Here is a 20341-nt window from a genome sequence, read left to right as displayed (position 1 = left end):
CCACGCCTGCTGGCGTCCAGGATGTGCCGCGACTCCTCGCTCTCCTCCGGGATATGCATGTATATGCATGTAGAAAAACGTTTTCCAACCAGGAGCGCGTGGTCCGCAGGAGCATGGGCGCGGAGCTTGCCTCGACGGCGCGCATCAGTCCCGTGCACCGGGTCCAAGCCCTCAGCTGAGCGGCGGGGGGTGGAGGTGCAAGCCTCCGCCAGGACTACACTTCCCAGGAGACCGCGCGGCGCCGGCGTCCCGCCTCAGAGCGTCCCTCCCTCTTCGGGATGGTGGGGCGAAAGGTTCCGCTCGCGGCGCACTGCGGGCGGGTTTGTTTTCCACGGAGGTGACGGAGCGGGCAGCCGGGCCGCCTGCAGCCGGGGGCGTCCGGGGGCGGATTCCTCCTCCTTGAGGCCCGACGGGGCGGGCGGAGGCAGGCCGGGCCAGCGGCCGGGGGCCGAGCGGCGGGCACTGAGGCGGCCGAGGAGATGGAGGGCGGCGGGGTGTCGAGGGCCAGCGAGCCCGGATCCGGCCCCAGGCCGGGAGGCGGCGGGCTGGCCCGCGAGCTGTGCCGGGGCTTCGCACGCTACCGCCGCTACCTGGGGCGGCTCCGGCAGAACCTGCGCGAGACCCAGAAGTTCTTCCGCGACATCCAGTGCTCGCACGGCCACGGTGGTCCCTCCTCCCCCGCGGGCGGCGGCGGCGGGGCCGGGCCCGGCCCTGCCAGCGACGTCGCCGAAGTCGGCCAGCAGCCGGGTGAGGAGGGCAGCCCGCGGACGGGGGGACCGGAGCCCTGCCCCTGCTCGGTCCCCCGCGGGGAGGGCGCGGGCGCGGTCGGCGCGGCGGGGCCTGGGCCGCGCGGCCGGGATGCCGTGCGGGGCATCCCTCGCGGTGGGGGAGGGGAGGGAGAGGAGGGGACCGCGGCCGGGCTCCGGGGCGCCCGGGGCGGGGGCGCCCGAGGGGATGGGTCCCCCGGGACGACGGTTTGGAGAGGAGCCGGAAAGTTGTTGGAGTTGTGGGTTCGAGCCCCAGCTTAGGGATGCAGGAGGCATGGAGGGAGGGATGGAGGAAGAGGAGCAAGCCAGGGTGCTCCGGGAGCGGCGGGGTTCGGGAGGTGAGATTGCGTGTGTGTGTGTGTGTGTGTGTGTGTGTGTGTGTGTAGCGGGGGCAGAGGTGTTCGATTACCTATGTGAGACGCTTTTAACACCGATCGATCGATCGTGGGCAGCGCTGTGAAAGAGGATAAGGAATGCCCTCTAAACGGCTGCTTGAGAGTCGCTGAAGGCTAGCTACTAGCTGATGGGACTTGGCAGAGTTGTCACCTGTGCTTACGGCGAAGGCGAAGACGTTACAAGTTGGATCCCGTCTTGACCACACCATTCTCTAGTGACTCCCCAGCACTTCCCATCATTTATAGGCTTTGAGATGTGCTTCTTGCTTCCTCTCGAAACTCCACAGTTGGGCTGGAGGTGGGGGTGAGGGGACTGGAGCGTTTGTTAACTCCTGCACCTAATTAGGAAATAACTTTAGGTTGGGAGAAGGGACCTGTATCCTCTGTCAATATCTTGGGGCAGTACTCTAAAAATAGCTTCCCTGCTATCCAGTCACTTCTGACTCACAGGGACCCTTTCCATGAGCTCACGTTTTGAGAATCAGTCCATTGATCTTAGCAACGAAGTCGGTCAAGTTCAGCTTGGTTATTCTCAAACTTGAATGCCTTTAAGAGGGAGCTGGTTTAGAACAAAAACAAAAGAGTTATGTTTCAGAACTCCGCAGATTCGGGTTTAGTAGGTCTGGTGGGTAAATCCTAAGATCTAAGATAAAGGTTCCAGGAAATTCCCATGTGGGCGGTGTGCAGGTGCTCTTCCAGAAACTCGGCAAACAACATTTTACATGCTGACAAATTAGAACTTAAGGCCCAGGACTGAATGAATTGTTAAACTCTTCCGAGTGTGCGTTGGGCTCCAAATTCCTGAAACTATATGTTTAATATCCTGAACTTCTCGGAGACTCCAGAAGTCCCCAAAATAAGATAGCATGAATCCAATATAGTAGGGAATGATACTCTTTTGTTTATTTGACTGGCCCAAACCCAAACCCATTGCTGCTGAGCCGATCCCGACTCATAGCATCCTGTCTGAAAGGGTAGCACTGGCCCGGTGGGTTTCTAAAGGAACCTTCACAGGAGCCAACGGCCCCTGCACTGTCTTTTCGCAGAGCGCCTGGTGGGTTGGAACTACCATGCTTTTGGGTTGCAGTCAAGTGCTGAATGAACCACTGTGATGCTAGGACTCCTTACTTGGTGTGAATGTAAATTAAAAAACAAAACGAAACACTTTCATTGTCTCTTATGGGAGAAACAGGAGAAGGATGAGGATTCGTTGTTCCGAAGTTGTAGTTTTGACATGTATGGCCTGAGATTCGCAGTTCTGTAAGTGGGGCTCTAGAGGGAAAAGATTTCTCGGAGGCTGTCATAAGACAGCTAGTGCGAAGGCCTGATGTTTTCAGTCCATTCCCTTTGACTTCTCCTTTCCTCCGTCCCCTGAGCGGTGTCCACTAGTGGCTGCCCCTTCCCAGAAGTTCTTCTCATGGCGTATCTGAAAACTCTTGCAGTGAAGGTTGTAACCACCCCCCCTTGTAGAATTATAGGGGGGAATAAACAACACAAACAAAAACTCGAGGACATTCACTTCCGAGAGTTGGAGGTGCTCAAGGTACTAGGTTGGCTCTTGTTTTTCATTCTTTCAGAACCAACCGACGAAACACAACTGTGTCTTTGTATTTCTTCTCATTGGCTTTTCTAGTTGACTGCATCGCATATTAATCTTTGCACAGTTAGCCCTCTTCACCCTCTGGAGTTTGTCCATCTCAAACAAAAACCTGTGGAGGGTGAAGATGACCAGGCTGGGAGCAAGTTGCTTTTGTTCTGGAAAACGCTTCCATTCCTTTCCGAGTGGAGATGTTTCTCTGCGGAGACTAGAATGCGCACCCGTGCCTTGGAGTCTGTTCTGAGGATGCCGTTTACGCGATTAGGTCATCATGCTCAGAAGGAGAAACCACTCCCCAAAAGACGACTCACTCTTGTTTTCCCCTTTTATAGGCTATCTTTGTAAGATCAAGTTCAGAGACTGTCTCCACTTTCTTTTATGAAGGCTGATGTCTGATGAATAGGAACTTGGAATGTTCAGGGAAGGCGCTCTTGGTTTGTACTCTAACAGGCCTCCTGGAGGTTTGAATGGTTTCCAAGTGGAAGCAGACTTCCAGAACCAGCTGACACCCTGTCGATTCTGCCCCGTGGTGGCTGGCAGACTGGGCCTCTGTACAGTGTTCAGGTGCAGGGTTGGGAAGTGGCCCACCAGCCCTTTCTTGTGTGCCATCCCTTGGGCACTTGAACTTCCAGCCGTTCCTCGGTCAGTCTGGCCACGGGTTAGTTGTCTGTGCCACCCAGGCACTCGCGGGCTTGTGGAATGAATGTATGTGAGCCAAGGGAAGGTCTGCCAAGAGCTGTACATTTGAAATATGGGGACCATGTGGATGACAGAAATATTAAAACCCTTTTCATGAGTCTGTTTTTTTGTAGTACCATTTAAGGACCCAAAAGTTATTTTAAGTTGAACAAGGCGGGGGAAACAAAAATAAGCCATTGCCAGCAAATTGATTTCAACATAGCAACCCTATCAACAGGGTGGAGCTATTCCATCGGATAGCTCAGACTGTCTTTTTTTTTAAAAATCATTTTATTGGGAACTCATACAGATCTTTCTTCTTTCTCTGGTGGGTGGGCCCCCTTTTGGTTGGCTTAACCCACCACACTACAGGAGCTCCATGGAAGTAAGGGGACCTCCAAAAAAGTACTTCTTGCATAATTTTGCTAGTATTATAAACTATCGGGGAGTATACAGAGTTTATACTGTGCATAGTGTTTTAGAAAGTAGCTTTAAAAAGTATATGAACTAGAACTCTGAGTTGGTTGTTTCTTTTTTAAAGAGCAAGTGTAATTGTAAGATAAATTGTGATTCAATCAATCCCTTGTCTACTGCTCAAATCACTGACTTTTATCCCCCTACTTAGTTACAGAAAGTGAGGAGGCCTAGGAGGGCAAGTGGTTACTTGCTCAGCTGCAAACTGAAAGGTTCATGTTCCAGTTCACCAGCCATTCTGCAGGAAAGAGATGTGGCAATCTATCTCCCTAGAGATTTACAGCCCTGGGAACCCTACAGAGGCAGACCTGTTCTGTCCTATAGGGTCACTTTGCCCTGCAGGGTCACTCTGAGGTGGACTTGACTGGACAGCAAAGGGTCTGGTTTAAAGAGAGGAAGAGTCCTAGCCCTCTGCTGTGTCTTGATCAGGGCACTCAAATGCGAGCACTTCTGAAGAAAGGGCAGAGGGGGAAGTTAACTGGCGTGTTATATGATCCAGTAGGGTTCTTTGCTGTCTCTATGATGGCCTCCCTCTCAGTCGGAAGAAACCGGAATGACAGACGTGTCACTGGAATGCTCTAATCGCTGCATTCTGTCACCACAGGTTCCCACCCTTTCCCAACTCATTCGTCCTGGGAAAACCACCAAGGTCTCACTGTCCCCATCTGGAAATGGGGGTTATAGTCTTTACCTCTAGGGTGTTGGGACTTACTGGTAGGATAATATATAAGCAGTATCTGTGAATGCATTCCACATGGTGGAGCACCTGTGAAGAGCAGGGCACAGTGCGACGAATAGGACATACGAGTCAAAGAAAAAAACATTGGGCTTAGCCTTGTTTTCCTGGAGATCCCTTCTATGGCTTTAAGAAATCAAGAAATATCTGTAATTGTCATTATTACAGTACACCTATTGTTTATGCTGACTGATGCATGAGAAGACAAGGAGCGTCTGAATTTGGTCCTTAGAAAAGTATAATCTAATAGAAACCTTATACATGTGCAAGACAGAAAGCAGTAGAACCAATCAAAGCGAACCCCCACCCCCAATAAAAAGCAAAATGTTGAGGTATGTTTGGTTATAGATGTTTTGCTTCGTCAGGGTTTAGACTTCTACAATGCTCTGCCTTGGCTGGCTGACAGCAATTGGCCACACCTAGTATCAGCTGGGCGCCGCAGTTGGCAAGAAGAGGGAACGCTCTAGTATGCTTCTTTAACATGAAGGTGGTTCATGGATTTCTAGCAGTAATTGTGTGAAGCAATAGGGTGGAAGTGGCAGAGACATTTGGGAAAGGAACTAATGGTCCGGAGAGGAGAGAGTCTTTACAGCCTGGCTTCCTACATCTAGGAGTGTGGTTGCACAGTGGTTAAAGCACTGGACTGAAAGGAAAGCTGGACGGTTCAGTCTCACCAGCCCTTCCGTGGGAGAGAGAGGAGGCGGTCTGTTGCCCAGAGATTTGCAGCAGAGGAGACCCGGTGAGGCCGTTTGACTCTGTCCTAGGGAGCTCCATGAGTCAGAATCAGGGTTATGGGGCTGAGCTATGGCGGGTGCTGGGGGTGGGATGTGCATTCTGATTGAGCTGGCCAGGACCTGTCTGGAATACACGGGGCCCTGGGTGTGCTTTTTGGTATGAGTTCTGAAGAGCTGCCTGTGCATTTCAGCATACACTCAGCAGAGAGGGTTCCAAAATTGCCATTCTTGTTTATTGTGCATGTTATCTTAGATTTACAAAGCCCTCCTCTTCCCCCCCCCCAGCTATATCGAAAACATTTATTTTCTTTCTCAAGGGTTCGCCTATGAAATGGCATATAGTGGTCGTTTGAATAGGACCCAGGATCCTATATTAGTTCAGCCTCTCACTAGCTGTGTGCTCTAGGCAAAGTTCCTTGACTTATTTGAGTTTTGATTTCTTCATCATACAAAATGAAACGTGTTACAAAAAACCACATTGTACGAGTTCCTCTATTTCCAGTGTTCAGGATAAGGCAAATACTGAGAAATAGACCACTGCCAACAAGTCAGCTCCAACTCACAGCCACTCTGTAGGGCAGAGCAGGACTGCTCCACAGGCTTTCCAAGGGGGTGCTCCTTCTCCCGCGGCTGGTGAGTTCAAACCACCAACCCTTTAATCAACAGTCCAGTAATTAACCACCTTGCCACTGGGGCTCCTATTCCTAGAGATAGGAAGTAGGTTAGTAATGGTCAGAAGCCAGGGGAGAGAAAAGGGGAAGTGACTGCTGGTGGCTACTGGTTTTCCTTTTGGGTGATGAAAATGTTCTGGAATTAGTGGCGTGGTGACGGTTGTGCAAGTTTGTGAAGATCCCGCTGGTATGTGACTTATTGCTCAAGTCGGGAGAGAGGTGTGGGAACACCCACCTCACAGAGCTATTAGGACACCTGCAGAGGTTGCACACTAAAGCACTAGACACAGGCGTGTTGGTTACTGTTAAATAGATGATGTGGTTCTTCAAGTCTCAGGAGCCAGGTGGCATAAATAGTGGACAGTGTGTTGGGTTGCTAGCTACAAGGTTGGCAGTTTGAGCCTACCAGCAGCCCTGAGGGAAGGAAAATGAGGCTTTCTGCTTCTGTAAAGACTTACAGCCTAGGAAACCCACAGGGGCTGTTCTACTCTGTCTTAGAGGGTAGCTGTGAGGTGGGATTTACTTGATAGCAGTGTATGTGGTTGAAATTTGGGTTAGGGAGTTAGAAACCAGTTGTGGGGAAGAATGAGAGGAGCAGAAAGATGGAATATGAGACAGGACAATTTTGTCTCAAGATTTTGAGTGGAGCCCAAGTTAGTCCCGGGTCTCCAATGTTCTCAGTCCAGTTCTGCTTTGGTGGCCCCTCACATGCTCCTTCCTGACCATGGGACTATAAAGTGCTCCCGGCAATAGAGAGACTTTGTTGTGTCTGAGTCATAACCTAGACTCCTCTGTAGTTTAAGAATCAAGATTTCGTTCATAGGGACTGCATCCTAGCGAGTGTAGTGTGACAGTGACTACTCAGGTCTCTTATCCTAGCTTCTGCTCCCTGGTGCCAGTGACGGTGGCAGAGCCCTCTGAGGAGAGGGCGACCTTCCCAAGAACACGGGTTCTTTGCATGCTTGGGCTTCACAGCCGTTCCCGTTCTTTATCCTGCGGCTTTCCTGCCATAACCTGGCTCCCAGCTCAGGACAGGTCCCTATGGAAAATGGTTGATAATTCTGCCTGCTCTCTCACATACATAAGTATATGTACATCTGTTTACATATATAAACATAATTACCTTTATGATAGTTCTCAATATGTTTAGTCTAATCTTACAAACATCAGCTTTAGTGTAGCCGATTCTATAGCCTTGTACTTACTTTTCCCAGAAAGCATGTTGTACATAGTGATGGAATCTAGGTTTTGATTGTTGCTTTGCTTTCCAGCCTCTCCTGTTCCCTCTTCCCGCCGCTGCTCTCCGTCTCACTTGATTCTAGCTTCCTGCAGTATGCGTGTTTCCCAAACATACTCCTTTGCAAATCACACCTGTAAAAGTATGTAATTGAAATAAAGAGGAATGTGAATTTCACTTTGCGCCTATTACTTAGACCGGGTAGACTCTAGGGTTGCTTGCTGTGAGTCGGATCTCCTTGCTGGCATTGATTAGTGAGTTGGAGCTTTGGATATAGTCTCGGGACACACACGCTTTTATTTATTTTTTCTTTTTGTATTAGTGTCTTTATACATCTGACTTTTATTTGCCTTTGGGGACTGAAAACCATACCTGTGAGATTGCTAACATCGTCCTTAGGTACCATCGAGTTGGTGCACAGAGTGAACCATCCCAGTCCTGCACCAGCCTCCCAACGCTTCCTGTGCTTGAGCTCGCTGTGATAGCCCTGTGTCCAGCCGCCTCCTTGAGAGCTTCCGTCTTCGCTGCCCCTCTCCTTTACCAAGTACGATGTTCCTCTCTAGGAGCGGGTCTCCAAAGTCTGTGAGATGAAGTCTCTAAGGAGCACTCTGGCCATAATCTTCTAAGACAGATCAGTTTGTCCTTCCAGTAGCCCGTGCTACTTTGAGTATCCTTCAACACCACAGTTCAGACGCACCAGTTCTTCTTTGGTCTAACGTATTTACTGTCCAAATTTCACATGGATATGTGGCAATTGAAAACACCACGGCTTAGGTCAGGCACGTTTTGTTAACATTAGCAGATTAATTACACACTGCAATGTGTGTCTGTGTGAGTGTGTGTGCTTCCATCAAGTCAAGTCTGAATCATGGTGAGTCTATTTATGGCTTCCAGGCTTTAAATCTGCTTGAGCAGGCAACCTCATCTTTCCCCCTCAGAGGGACTGGTGGGTTTGAACCCAGGACCTTGTGAATAGTAGTCCTGACAGCACCACCAGAGCTGCTTGACCTTACATATAGTACATATTACTTGCGGTAAATTGTAGGGGGGAAAAAAGCAAAACAAATGATTGTAAATGTGGTTTGTGGGCATTGAATATGTTCTAAGTTGGGACTCTTTATAGCTGGCAAATTCCTTCTATGACTGGTAAATACTGGAATGATATTTTGAAATAATTAAAGTGCAATTCTTTCCTACTTCAGAAAGTCATGATTTCCCCTTAGACGATATTGGATTATTGGATTCACTCACATTGTATTACTTGTCCCCCCCGCCCTCCAAGACCCAGGGCTCATGCACTTGTTGTTGGCAGCACTGGAGTTGCTTGCTGTGTGAGTGTCCTAGAACTTCAACGTGGTCTCACTGCCGACTTACAGGGACTTTAAAGGACAGAATAGAACTGCCCCTGTGAGCTTCCCAACGGGTCACTCTTTACGGGAGTAGACAGACTGGTCTTTCTCCTGTGGAGTGGCTAATAGTTTTGAACTACCGACCTTGTGGTTAGCAGCCCAATGCATTCCCACCGTGGTAGGGGGAATCAATCCTTAGTATCTATTCACTCACCAGCTGCTTATTTAATTTCTGACAGTGTCCTGTACACAGGACACACCACAGTGAGTTGTGGTCCAGGTAACAGATGATTAATTCCAAGTCCATGTTCTGAAATGAAGAAGGATTAGTGCTTCATCGCATTCATTCTATAGCATTTTCTACGCACTGGTCACCTGCTTAGCCATTAGTGATTTTTTGAGGGCCTGGGGGCAGAATAGGTGAGCGGTTATAAAATGAAATGCATTGCTTAAAGACTGTTCTGACTCTGTGCTCACTTCTGGCCGGAAGATTAGCCCTCTTCTCTCTTTGATGGCATGGCCGTACGCTGCCATGCAGCATGCTCTCAGGAAGACTGCTGTCAGAGCCTCTTTGGTCCCCCTGTCTCTTTTCAGGAGTTACTTAGAGAGAAGTCAGGGTGAAGAGGTGTGTGGTGGGAGTTATAAGACTTTCGGTGAATTTACTCCTTCTTACAGGAAAAGAGCCCACTTCTGGAGTGCTGGCTTCTACTTCCTGCGACACTGGTTCTCAACCTGTGGGTCGCAACCCCTTTGAGGGTCAAACAACCCTTTCACAGGGGTCTCCGATTCATAACAGTAGCAAAATTACAGTTTATGAAGTAGCAACGAAAATCATTTTATGGTTGGGGGAGTCACCACCACATGAGGAACTTTATGAAAGGGTCGTGGCATGAGGAAGGTTTAGAACCACTGCCCTACGAGGTCCAGGGAGACTGGAAGCTTTCCATCATCACCAGAGTAGAGAAGGTGAACATGTGGGTCCTGCAGCTCTTCTTTCCTGCCTGGGCTCCTGCAGGATGTCCATCTAGGACAGGCCATCCCCAGGCCCGAAGATTGACTCGGTTGTTGTGGAATGGGGAGTTTGGTGATCTTGGGGATCCAGAACCTGAGACTGTACCAAGGGCAGATGTAGCAGTGGTCACAGTGTGTGCTGCCCTCCCACTGCCGGAGAAAGGCCTCTGCACTTAATGCTTCTCCAAAGCCCACACCAGGACCCTGGGAAGGAGGGTGGATCAGAGCATGAGGGATCTGCAGTGCCCTGGCCAGGCCCTGGTTGGAGTACCCCTTCATGCAATGCATTTTATTCTCTTTGGCAGGCAGTGGGAGTGGTTTTGGTGTGTTCCCCAGCCTTGTGCCATGTGGCTGTGGAACCTGTGACCACTACCCTCTCTGGAGTTGTGCTTAATAATGGCCTTCCATTCTGTGGGGGTGGTCTCTGGGCAGGAAGATGGGAAGTAGGACTTGAGCACTGTTTTTGCTTTTCACTTGGCTAACTAATGATGCAGCAGACCTGTCCCAAAGAATGGTGTCTAGGTTATGTATTTATAAAAGCCTTTGATTAAAAATAACAACCTTTTTAAAGCGCCTTTATCCCCTTTTCTCTGATGTGGAAAGGGTGTAACTTTAGCACCATTAGAAATACCTCAAGTGGATGGCTGTAACACAAATTTGTTCTCTCACAGTTTCATAAGTTGGAAGTCCAAATTTAGAGTGCAAGCGAAGAGAGCTTGAGGGAGCGGTCTTTTTTCTCAGCTAGGGCAGGATGTTGTCTCCTTTCAGCATCTGTGGGCCTGGCGCCCCTTTGAGAGCTGTGTGTATCTTTGCATCAGTTTTCCGTTGGGTTTAGGAGCTTCTCAGCACAGGGACTCTGGGTCCAAGGGGCTCTTCCTGCGCCTAGCTCTTCATTCTTGGTAGTACTGATAGGCTGACCACATCAGATCAGGTGGTACTGATAGGCTGACCGCAACATGGGGAATGATTACATCATTACATGGCTGCCAAATTACATCATTACGTAATTGCCAAACCACCAAGAATCTTGATTGGCCCTGCCATGTTGACACACCTTTTTTTAAGAGGGGGTGATGTCACTATTCAGTCCATGACAATGCCTTTTTTAAGATGGATAAATTTTAATTTAGCATTTTTCACTCTGTAAAGAGAAAGGAACATTTTCCAGAATTAAAAAAAGCAAACAAACAACCAAGATCAATTCTAACTTTTCAGAGCAGAGACTAAGGCCCTGCCATAAGGCAACTAGTTGGTTGTTAGCTGTCCTCGAGTTAATTCTGATGCACGGTGACACCACGTGTGCAGAGCAGAACTGCTCTGTAGGGTTTCCAAGGCTGTGCCCTTGCAGACGCACACTGCCAGGCCCCTCTCTGAAGGGGCCTCCATGCACATTTGAACTGCCAACCTCGTAGCTAGTAGCCTAATGCTTACCCGTGTGTGCCCCCCAAGCCTCTGCAGCTAGATGATTAGACCAATTTGAATTAAAGCTCTCTCACAATTGAAAGGAGAGGAATAGCTAGTGACCCTACTGGAACGCACTGACCGTGGTCACGACCTTTATAACAAGGGTGATGTAGAGAGTCGGGAGGAGAGTGGAGGAGAATAGCTGGGCGGGCGTGCAAATCTGCTCCTTTGTTTTTGCTTTTTGACGTACAAGAACCTCATGGGAAACTTACTTCAGTTTCTTCTGATTCAGCTGGCCTGGCCTGCTGGCTCTGGTTCCACGGAGAGAAATGGAGGATTCTGCTGCTCCAGCTCCGCGCAGTTTGCTGGCGAATGATCAGGAGGGGCCGAGAGGTGCTCTTTCTTCCCTGTGGAGCGAGCAGAAGGGGCCCAGCTGCTGCTCTGCTGGTGGCTTCTCGTAGCTGTCATCACGGTATCTGTCGTGCAGCGCGTGCTCTGGGCTCTTTAGTTTGTGGATTCGATCCTGGGCCACCTATTTAAATCAAGCCCTTCCACTCCTTCCACTCTGAAAACAGGCATCAGAAAACCATCCTGGGACGGTCGATGTGAAACCTGAAGGCAGAGAAGTTGCTGCTGCCGTATTGAAATCCTTTTGTTCTGTACTGGATGTGTTTTTGTTTGCTTCCTCGTTTGTTTTGTTTTGTTTCCCCAAGTACAAGTCTGTATCTTGATTTTTTTCTTCTGAGATCTAGATCTAAGTATCCCTTTGGATCATTAAAGATGACACCATTTATTTTGAAATAATTTCAGATTTACATAAAAGTTGCCAGAACTGTACAGAACTCCTAACTCTCCATGCAGATTCCCTTGAACCTTTTAATAATACAACACCCAGTCTTTCATCTATATCAGCGGTTCTCAACCTTCCTCATGCACGACCCTTTCATTCAGTTCCTCATGTGGTGGTGACCCCCAACCATAACGTTATTTTCATTGCTACTTCGTCACTGTCATCTTGCTACTGTTGTGAATCAGGCGACCCCTGTGAAAGGGTCGTTCGACCTCCAGATTGAGAACCTGATCTGTATAGTGTCTTTCCTTTCTTTTTTTCAAACCAGTGGACTTAGATTATTTATTGTTAAACTCTCAATGCGGAAGCATAAAAACCAAGGAAGAAACCAGATACTTGCCAATACCCGTCCAATTGATCAAACGGTGGCGGTCTTAAACTCAGCATGATAGACTGCTACTGCGCCTGGGTAAGTGGGGTGTGTGCCATCGTGCAGGGGCGTGGGTAGCAGGGTGGGCAGCTTCTTACAGACCCAGCTTGGTTCTTCTCCGTTGTCTTCTCTTGCAGTTGTACCTGATCTTATTACCAGTTTTCATTCTAATCCATTAGGGAGTGGGCAGGTTCTGCTTTTGTTTTTTGGCCAGGAATCTCTTGATCCGGAAAGTCTTATGCGAAGACATTGTGAAGATGGGAAAGCGCCATCCACAGTGTCATTTCTAGTCCATGTCCGAACCTGTTTAGAGCAAGGGATAGTAGGCTGTCCTCTCATCTCTAATCACTCCAGGGTGCATCTTTTTCAAACAAGGACATACTTCTGAATAGCAGCCTGCAGCTCACCAAATCAGGAAAGTAGCATTGATCCAACACTACCATGCAATTTATGACCCTGTGACAGGTTTCACTGACTTCCCAGCAATTTCTCTTTTCCCCTTTGGTCTAGGATTCTAGCCAAGAACACAGGTTGTATTCAGTTGCCATGTTATTTCAGCTTCCTTTCTGGGGAACAGTTCTTTAAGCCCCCCCGCCCCCCACCGCAGCATTCATGCCCTTGGCTAGTTTAAAGCGTAGAGAGTAGGCCCTGTATTCTGTGAGATGACCCTCAACCTGGATCCATCTTTTATTCCCTCCTGATTAGATTCAGATTAACTGGATCACTGCGGAAATGATTCGGTGCTCATTTTTTCAGGGCACACATGACACGAATTCCTCCCCACCATGGAGTTGTTAACCTTGGTCACTGACTCTCTTAGTCTCTTCTCTGCCTCTCCCCTTTAAATTCCCCCACGTTCCCTTGCAGTTATTCTTTGCTGGGAGATACTGTACCAACCCAGGTCCCTCACTGCTCTGAGAAACCAAGACAGACTGGATAGAGGTAAAAGAAGAAAGCTTTACTGTGGTTGATCAAGGAAAGAGCAAGCCAGAACTAGAGCTGCCAAGGCAAGCTCCTCATAAAAGGGGGTTTGCGGTTTTATCCATGTGCACCAGGAGGTAAATTGAAGGGCTTATGAATATGTAATAGATTTCACAGAAACAGTTATGAATATGCACTAGGGCAAGTTATGATTCTTGATAGGATGTGATTTATCAGACCCCTTGATTTCAAAGGTTTGTCCAGCTGGTCTAGTGATATCTTTCTGGGGACTTTCAGTTCCCTAACTTTTGTTCTGGAGTGTCCTGATTTCATACATGTATGACGGTGTGGACTTGCACAGGTTTGCAATGAGTTATAATCACTTTCTGTCATGTTTTGTTCGTATGCTCAAATTGTCCCCCGTCTCCCCTCCGACTCCTGCATCGGATGGTTACAAGCTGCAAGAGTCTGCCTTCCAAAAGCCAGGCATGAGGCCTCTGTGCAGCATGGGGCTGGCTTCCTCGGGGAACTGCTTCTATCTCCAAGCCCATGAGTGACCGCCTCAGCTGCCAGCTGTGTTTCTGTTCCCTTTGCAGCTGGCCAGCCTCTGGAGCAGTGTCGCTGGGAAGGACCTGGGCAGCAGCTGCCCTGTGCATTCTCCTAGTTGCACCTGGCTTGCAGGGGGAGGGAGCCTCTGGAGGAGCATGCACTCTTTCCCCTGGTGCTAGTACAGCCTGCTTCTCGAAATCAGTTTGTTTCCACCAGGAAGGGATTTTGAAAGACATTCCCAACTTGAAAGAGCTTTACTCTCATCTCCCAAAACATCCCCTTTAACCAAAATAATCTTGTATCCCTTGGTTCTGGAAGAGAATTCTGAAACCCAGACTCCCTGGGCACATGTCTTTCTCCATTGGGAGTGTCTCCTCCATAATTCAGTCCTCCAATTGTAGTTGAAGGTCAAAGTGCTAGTGAGAGAACTTTCTTGGCTAGGATTTCGCTCTTGCTCTGCTCCTGGGATTTGTGTGGCTCAATCCGTTGAAGCCGTAGAATTGATTTTAGTAGAAAGATGGTCTAATGCCCTCTCTCAACTTAGAATTTGCCCATCCCTCAACTCTTGGCACACGGAATCAGTAAGCCAGTGACTGCCTTGGAGCCAGCGCCACTGGCTGGTGGCCTGATGTAGCAGAGCAGGTAAAGCAGCCCCTGCTGAGCACCTTGGAGTAGACTTGAATTTCCCACCTGGGAACTACCTGTAGCACCCAGTGACTTTCATTCCATTCAAAGGGCTTTGTAGGTGAAAAGACAAAGCCTGGGGCGGGAGGTGGTGTTTTTTTAAGTTTCAGTTCTCTCATCTGTAAATGAGGCTACTAGCAGGCCTTGTATGACAGAGTTGTGAGTGTCGAATGAGATGATTATTACAAACGATCAGGATTTGCAGAGGGCTCCCTAAATGCCACAAAAAAAAAACAACAGTAAAATGGGCTGCTACTTGACTAGCTCCTCTCCCTCGTTTCCTTTCAATGTTCTAGGTCGGCTTCCTCCCAAAATAAAAGCCTTGGTTGGCACTACTTAGGACAATTGGAGCTGTACTGCCTCCAACCCACGTTGGCAGGGTTAATGTGCACCAGCTGAGGAGTCCTGCCGCTCCCTTCTGGCTGCCCATATGCAGATGCTGTTGTATTAATTACAAAAGAAACCTGATGAACCCCGAAGCCCTTTAACTGTCAGGAAGGCAGCTGCTCTCACTCTGAAACTAGTTTTCTTCCTCCCTCCTACTGGCCGGCTGCAGTTTGAATCTCTTCTTTCTTTCAAGAACTGCTGAGGCTGCACTGCCAGCCCTTGGAGCTCCTGGCTGGTTCAGTCAGCTGTTTGATCTGCCGCTGGAGAAGTCAGGGAGCGTATGCGTAATTCCATCACTCAGCACAACCTCCCATTCCCCTCAGTCATCACCCCTCTGCCAGCAATTCAAATCGGATGGAAGGGGGGGGCGGGGGGGGGAAGATGTGGGCGATGGTCTCCCCTAACTCCCTCTGTTTGCAACTGAGGACTCTGAGGTGGGGAAGCGCCAGAGGATAGCCAAGGTCACCAAGCAGCCAGCCAGGGAGAAGCCTGCAGTGGGAAAACCTGCCCCCCTGGCAGCTGCCCACTCCACTTCCATGCCACACCCTCGCTGAGGCCTCTGCTCTGAGAAGCAGGTGGTGAAGCGGGCCAGTTTGAACTGGCCTTTGTCCAGCTCTTACAGACTTGCTGGAGATCAGTACAAAGCTAAAGGGTAATGGACTCATTCATTCACGGAATAATCATAGGCTGGAAAGCAGAGGTGGTCAAGTCCACACTGAAGACTTCCCCTCAGTCCAAAAGGGGGCCTGCACAGTTCTAGCGGATGCTCGGATCTGAAGCACTTGGTGCACCATAAGCCCCGCTCCCCACAATGGGCTCCAGCTGTTCTGTGCCTGCACAGGGATAGTTTCCGTGGGAGTGGCTGGGCCATGGAAGTAGGATGGGGGTGTCTACTGTGGGTTTGGCAGAAGCAGCCTGTTTTCCTGCCTGCCTTAGGGTCGACACTCTCTGAAGCCAAATGGTGAGGGCTCTTCCTCTGGTCCCGAAAAGTGATTGATTTCCCTACTCTCTGCTTTCCCACCCACAGGGGCAGTTCTTCCCTGTCCTGTGCGGTCACTGCGAGTCCCCGTGGACTTGGTGACACTTTGGGCCCACTTTCCCAGCAGCAGCAGTCACGGAGTTTGTCCAGTTTGTTGTCGCTTGTTATGTAACAACTTTTTATCAGGAGCTGTAAAGATCAGATGAACTTACACTTCGGCGTCTGTCTGGGAAATCTAAGAAGGTCTGGGAAAAGCGGGGAAGAGAGGAAGTTTGGGTGCCAGTGAAGATACCCTCGCAGGACTTCCCTCCATTTGGGCTGACGCTGGGGTAGTTCAGTTCTGCTAGGGGATTTAAAATGTCCAAATCCATTGCCATCGAGTCCTGCTGACTCCTTTTGTTAGGTGCCGACGAGTCAGTTCTGTCTCAGCGAACTGATGTATAACAGAAGAAAACACTGCCGTCCTCAAAATTATTATGTTTGAGCCCATTACAACCTCAGTGTCAATCCATCTCACTCAGGGAACTCCTCTTTTTCACGGACCCCCCGTTTTCCCAAACAAGGACTGGTCTCTCTTAATAACCTGTCCAACGTGTGTAACTGAAGTTCAACCATCCTTGCCTCTAAGGATCGCTCTGACTGTACCTGCAAGACACATCTGTATGTTCTTCTGGCAAAAAGACCGTGGCACTTTCAGTACGTTTCGCCACCCCCCTAATGCAAGTGCATCCATTCTTACTCTTCTGACGCAGCAGGGTTTCTGAGGCTGCCAGTCTCCATGGAGCAGGGCCTCTCTTTCTCCCACGGAGCAACTAGCATCGAGGAACCCCCAGCCTTGGAGGTAGCAGTCCAGTGCTTATCGGACAGTGCCGCCAGCATTCCATGGGAGATCAGGGATTAAGAAAGCCTTTAAAAAATTTTTTTTTGGAAAGCCTTATACTTTTAACCACATCTTTCCATACTAAAAGGTATGAGGGTCTTAGAATGACATTTGCCAAATACTTAATCAAATTGTTTAATGTTTTCTGTAGACAATTCTTAGCACTAAATGAGAGTGAGGATGGTTTCCTACTTTTGATAATTATAAAGAGAGAATTAAAATAAACTGTGGTAAGTGTTGGATAGTTGTGAACAGGGTACTAAGGGTCTCTGGCCCATTGCCGCTTACTAAGTGGTTACACAGAAATTGGCCATGTCCTTCTTGCTTTTAGATGGTAGGCCAAGGACTATACAAGTAGTCTCCTGTAAATATCTTTCCTCTGTAAATATCTTTGCTTTCCTCTGTAAATGTCTTTCGCAGACTGAGGTACTCCGTTTCCGAGGAGCCTATCTCTGGGTCAGGAGAGTTTGGTGGTGCTGAGGCATATACATTTCTGGAAGAGCCTTACTGAAATGCATAAAGAAGTCTGGGTAAAAGCAGACCTCTTTAAACTTTAGCTCTGGTTTGCCTATGCCATTTGTGAAAGAGAGGGGGCTTAGGATTTGAAATAGGATGGTACCAGAGTAGATACTGTCCGAAGCAAGGTAGCATCTTTCATGAATCAGGCCTCTCTTTAATTGTTGGGCTCTGTCGAGTCCATTCTGGCGGTTGATTCATAGTGACTCCACTTAACAGAGGACCTGCCCCACGGGGGTTTCTTGCCCCACGGGGCAGATCACCACGTCTTTCTTCTTCTGAGGGCCTGGAACCCCCAGTCTTTCAAGTTTAACCGTCTGCCACCAGATCAGCTTTATGGCATCAACTACAGAATTAGCAGGCTACAAATGTTTTTGGTTTTTTTAAAAGTCATTTTATTGGGGGCTCATACAACTCTTATCACAGTCCATACATACATCAATTGTGTCAAGCACATTTGTACATTTCATTGCCCTCATCATTCTCAAAACATTTGCTCTCCACTTAAGCCCTTGACATCAGCTCCTCATTTTTCCCCCTCCCTCCCCGCTCCCGCCTCCCTCATGAACCCTTGATAAGTTATAAATTATTATTATTTTGTTATATCTTACACTGTCTGATTCTCCCTTCATCCACTTTTCTGTTATTTGTCCCCCAGGGAGGAAGCTATATGTAGATCCATGTAATTGGTTCCCCCTTTCTAACCCACCTTCCCTCCACCCTCCTGGTATTGCCACTCTCACCACTGGTCCTGAAGGGATCATCTGTCCTGGATACCTTGTGTTTCCAGTCTGTACCAGTGTACATTCTCGGGTCTAGCTGGATTTGTAAGGTAGAATTGGGATCATGATAGTGGGGCGGGGCGGAGGGAAGAAGCATTTAAGAACTAGAGGAAAGTTGTATGTTTCATGGTTGCTATACTGCACCCTGACTGGGCTCGTCTCTTCCCCGTGACCCTTCTGTAAGGGGATGTCCAATTGTCTACAGATGGGCTTTGGGTCTCCACTCCACACTCCCCCTCATTCACAATGATATGATTTTTGTTCTTTGATGCCTGATACCTGATCCCTTCAACACTACCTCATGATCACACATGCTGGTGTGCTTCTTCCATGTGGGCTTTGTTGCTTCTCAGCTAGATGGCCACTTGTTTACCTTCAAGCCTTTAAGACCCCAGATGCTATATCTTTTGATAGCTGGGCACCATCAGCTTTCTTCACCACATTGGCTTATGCACCCATTTGTCTTCAGCGATCATGTTGGGAAGGTGAATATCATGGAATGCCAATTTAATAGAACAAAGTGTTCTTGCATTGAGGGAGTACTTGAGTGGAGGCCCAATGTTCATCTTTTACCTTAATACTAAACCTATAAATATATGCACATAGATTTATTTCTCCATCATCACATATATATTGTACATGTACATTACATATGTACATGCCTTTATTTAGACCTCTATCAATGCCCTTTGCCTCCTAGTTCTTTCCTCTATTTTTTTTTTACTCTCCTCTTGTCACACTATCATGATCAACCTTCATTTGGGTTTCAGTAATTCCTCTGGGTTACATTGCCCTTGATCATTCTGTACCAGGTCTCTTACGCCCTCCTTGTTACTGATTTTGGATCACTTGTTGTTCCCTTGTCCCTGGGTTAGTTAACACCACTTCCTTTCTCCCTACCTCCCCCTCTCCCATGTCCCCCCAAAACCGTTGGTCCCGTTGTTTTCTCCTCTGGATTGTTTACCCAGCCTATCTTATCTAGATAGACCTGCAGAGATAATAATATGCACAAAAACAAGACAGGGCAAAACAAAGCAATAGAACAAAATGACAACAACAAAAAAACAATGACCCCAAAAAAGAAAAGCCTGTAAATAGTTCAAGGTCTGTTGGTTGACCTTTAGGAGTGTTTTCCGGTTGAGTCTGACAGGGTGCCACACCCTGGCCCCAAAGTCTATTTTTGGTACTCCCTCAGGACTTCCTTGCTCTGCTCCCCTTGCTGTTCTGTTGCACGCCCTTAGTTTTTTCCTCAGTGTGGTGGGGTCAGATCGGTCGCAATCCCCACACTGTGTCTCCAGTGTTGTCCCCTGTAGGGCTTATGGGTCAGTGAGGGATGTCGTGTCTCATGGTGGGGCCGGCCATGTGGTCCTCTCTGTGCACTGGCTGCTCTGAGCAGGGTCATTGTTCTCAGGGCTTGGTGGGCCAGGCTACAAATGTTTTAATGCAGCTCATAGTTCAGTGACTATAGCAAATACTGCTTCATTTGGTGCTGCCCAGAATTTCAATTCCAGTGGGTGTGTTTTGTGCATACACTGACCTTACAGCCTAAGGACCATGAGTCTGGATCATAGGCATATAAGCACTGGTCCTGAACCCAAAACCAAACCCAAACCCTGTACCATAGAGCCAGTGCATACATAGTGACCTTGTCCAAGGTTTGCAAGCCGGTAAATCTTTTTTTTGCTGGTAAATCTTTACAAGAGCAGACAACCTCAACTTTCCTCCTCAGACTCCTGGTGGGTTGCAGTTACCAGTACAAACTCTTCCATCACTGTGCCACTGGGGATCCACTGGTCCTGAAGAGGAGAACAGACCTAGCCTAGAACGGGAGGGCTTCAGTGGACGGAGTTCTGACTCCTTTCCTTGGACAGACAGGTTCTCATAGGTTAGGAAGTGTTTTATTCTCCCCCCGAGTACAATCAATCAGTTTGGGAGCTAGCTGGTTAGAGTAAGGGAGGTTGTCCTGAAAGATGTCTGTTTTAATATAGATTTTGTGTTAGGCTGGGTTGTCTAGAGAACCAAAATCAGTGACCATATAGATATGAAAGAGCCTTATATCGAGAAGTAATCTTACATCAAGAAGGTATCTCAGCCCAGTCCTACTTCAGTCTATGGGTCCCATGCTAGCCAGCGCCCTCGCCAGACTCCCATAGCTGCAGGCTGATCGTGTGGAAAGGTGAAGCAGAAGCAGGGCGCTCATGGGCCTGTGGATCCAGGGTCAGTAGGAATGTGGCCAGGCACCGACCACTCTCAGGGTTGGGTGGCCCCCATGGGCCTGAGGCAGCCACTGAGTCCCGGCAAGCAGGAAGGTACAAGGGCAGAGAGGACGAGGAGGTGTCCCCTGTGTCACATTAAAAAGGCCACACCTTC

General features: G+C 48.6%; 1 protein-coding gene across 1 annotated transcript in view; it reads left to right on the top strand.

The window, feature by feature from the left end:
* The first annotated feature begins 361 nt into the window (after window positions 1-361).
* Window positions 362-20341, top strand: part of DSTYK (dual serine/threonine and tyrosine protein kinase) — a 56448-nt gene continuing 36468 nt past the window's right edge. Inside the window, exon 1 of the mRNA XM_075529324.1 lies at window positions 362-747. Coding sequence (XP_075385439.1) covers window positions 480-747 — 268 coding nt within the window. The 5' untranslated portion in view covers window positions 362-479. The remainder of the gene's footprint in view (window positions 748-20341) is intronic.

Source organism: Tenrec ecaudatus, chromosome 1, assembly GCF_050624435.1.
Source record: "Tenrec ecaudatus isolate mTenEca1 chromosome 1, mTenEca1.hap1, whole genome shotgun sequence".
Classification (NCBI taxonomy): domain Eukaryota; kingdom Metazoa; phylum Chordata; class Mammalia; order Afrosoricida; family Tenrecidae; genus Tenrec; species Tenrec ecaudatus.
Note: the sequence above shows the minus strand (reverse complement) of the source record. Positions and strands in the feature narration are given on the sequence as shown.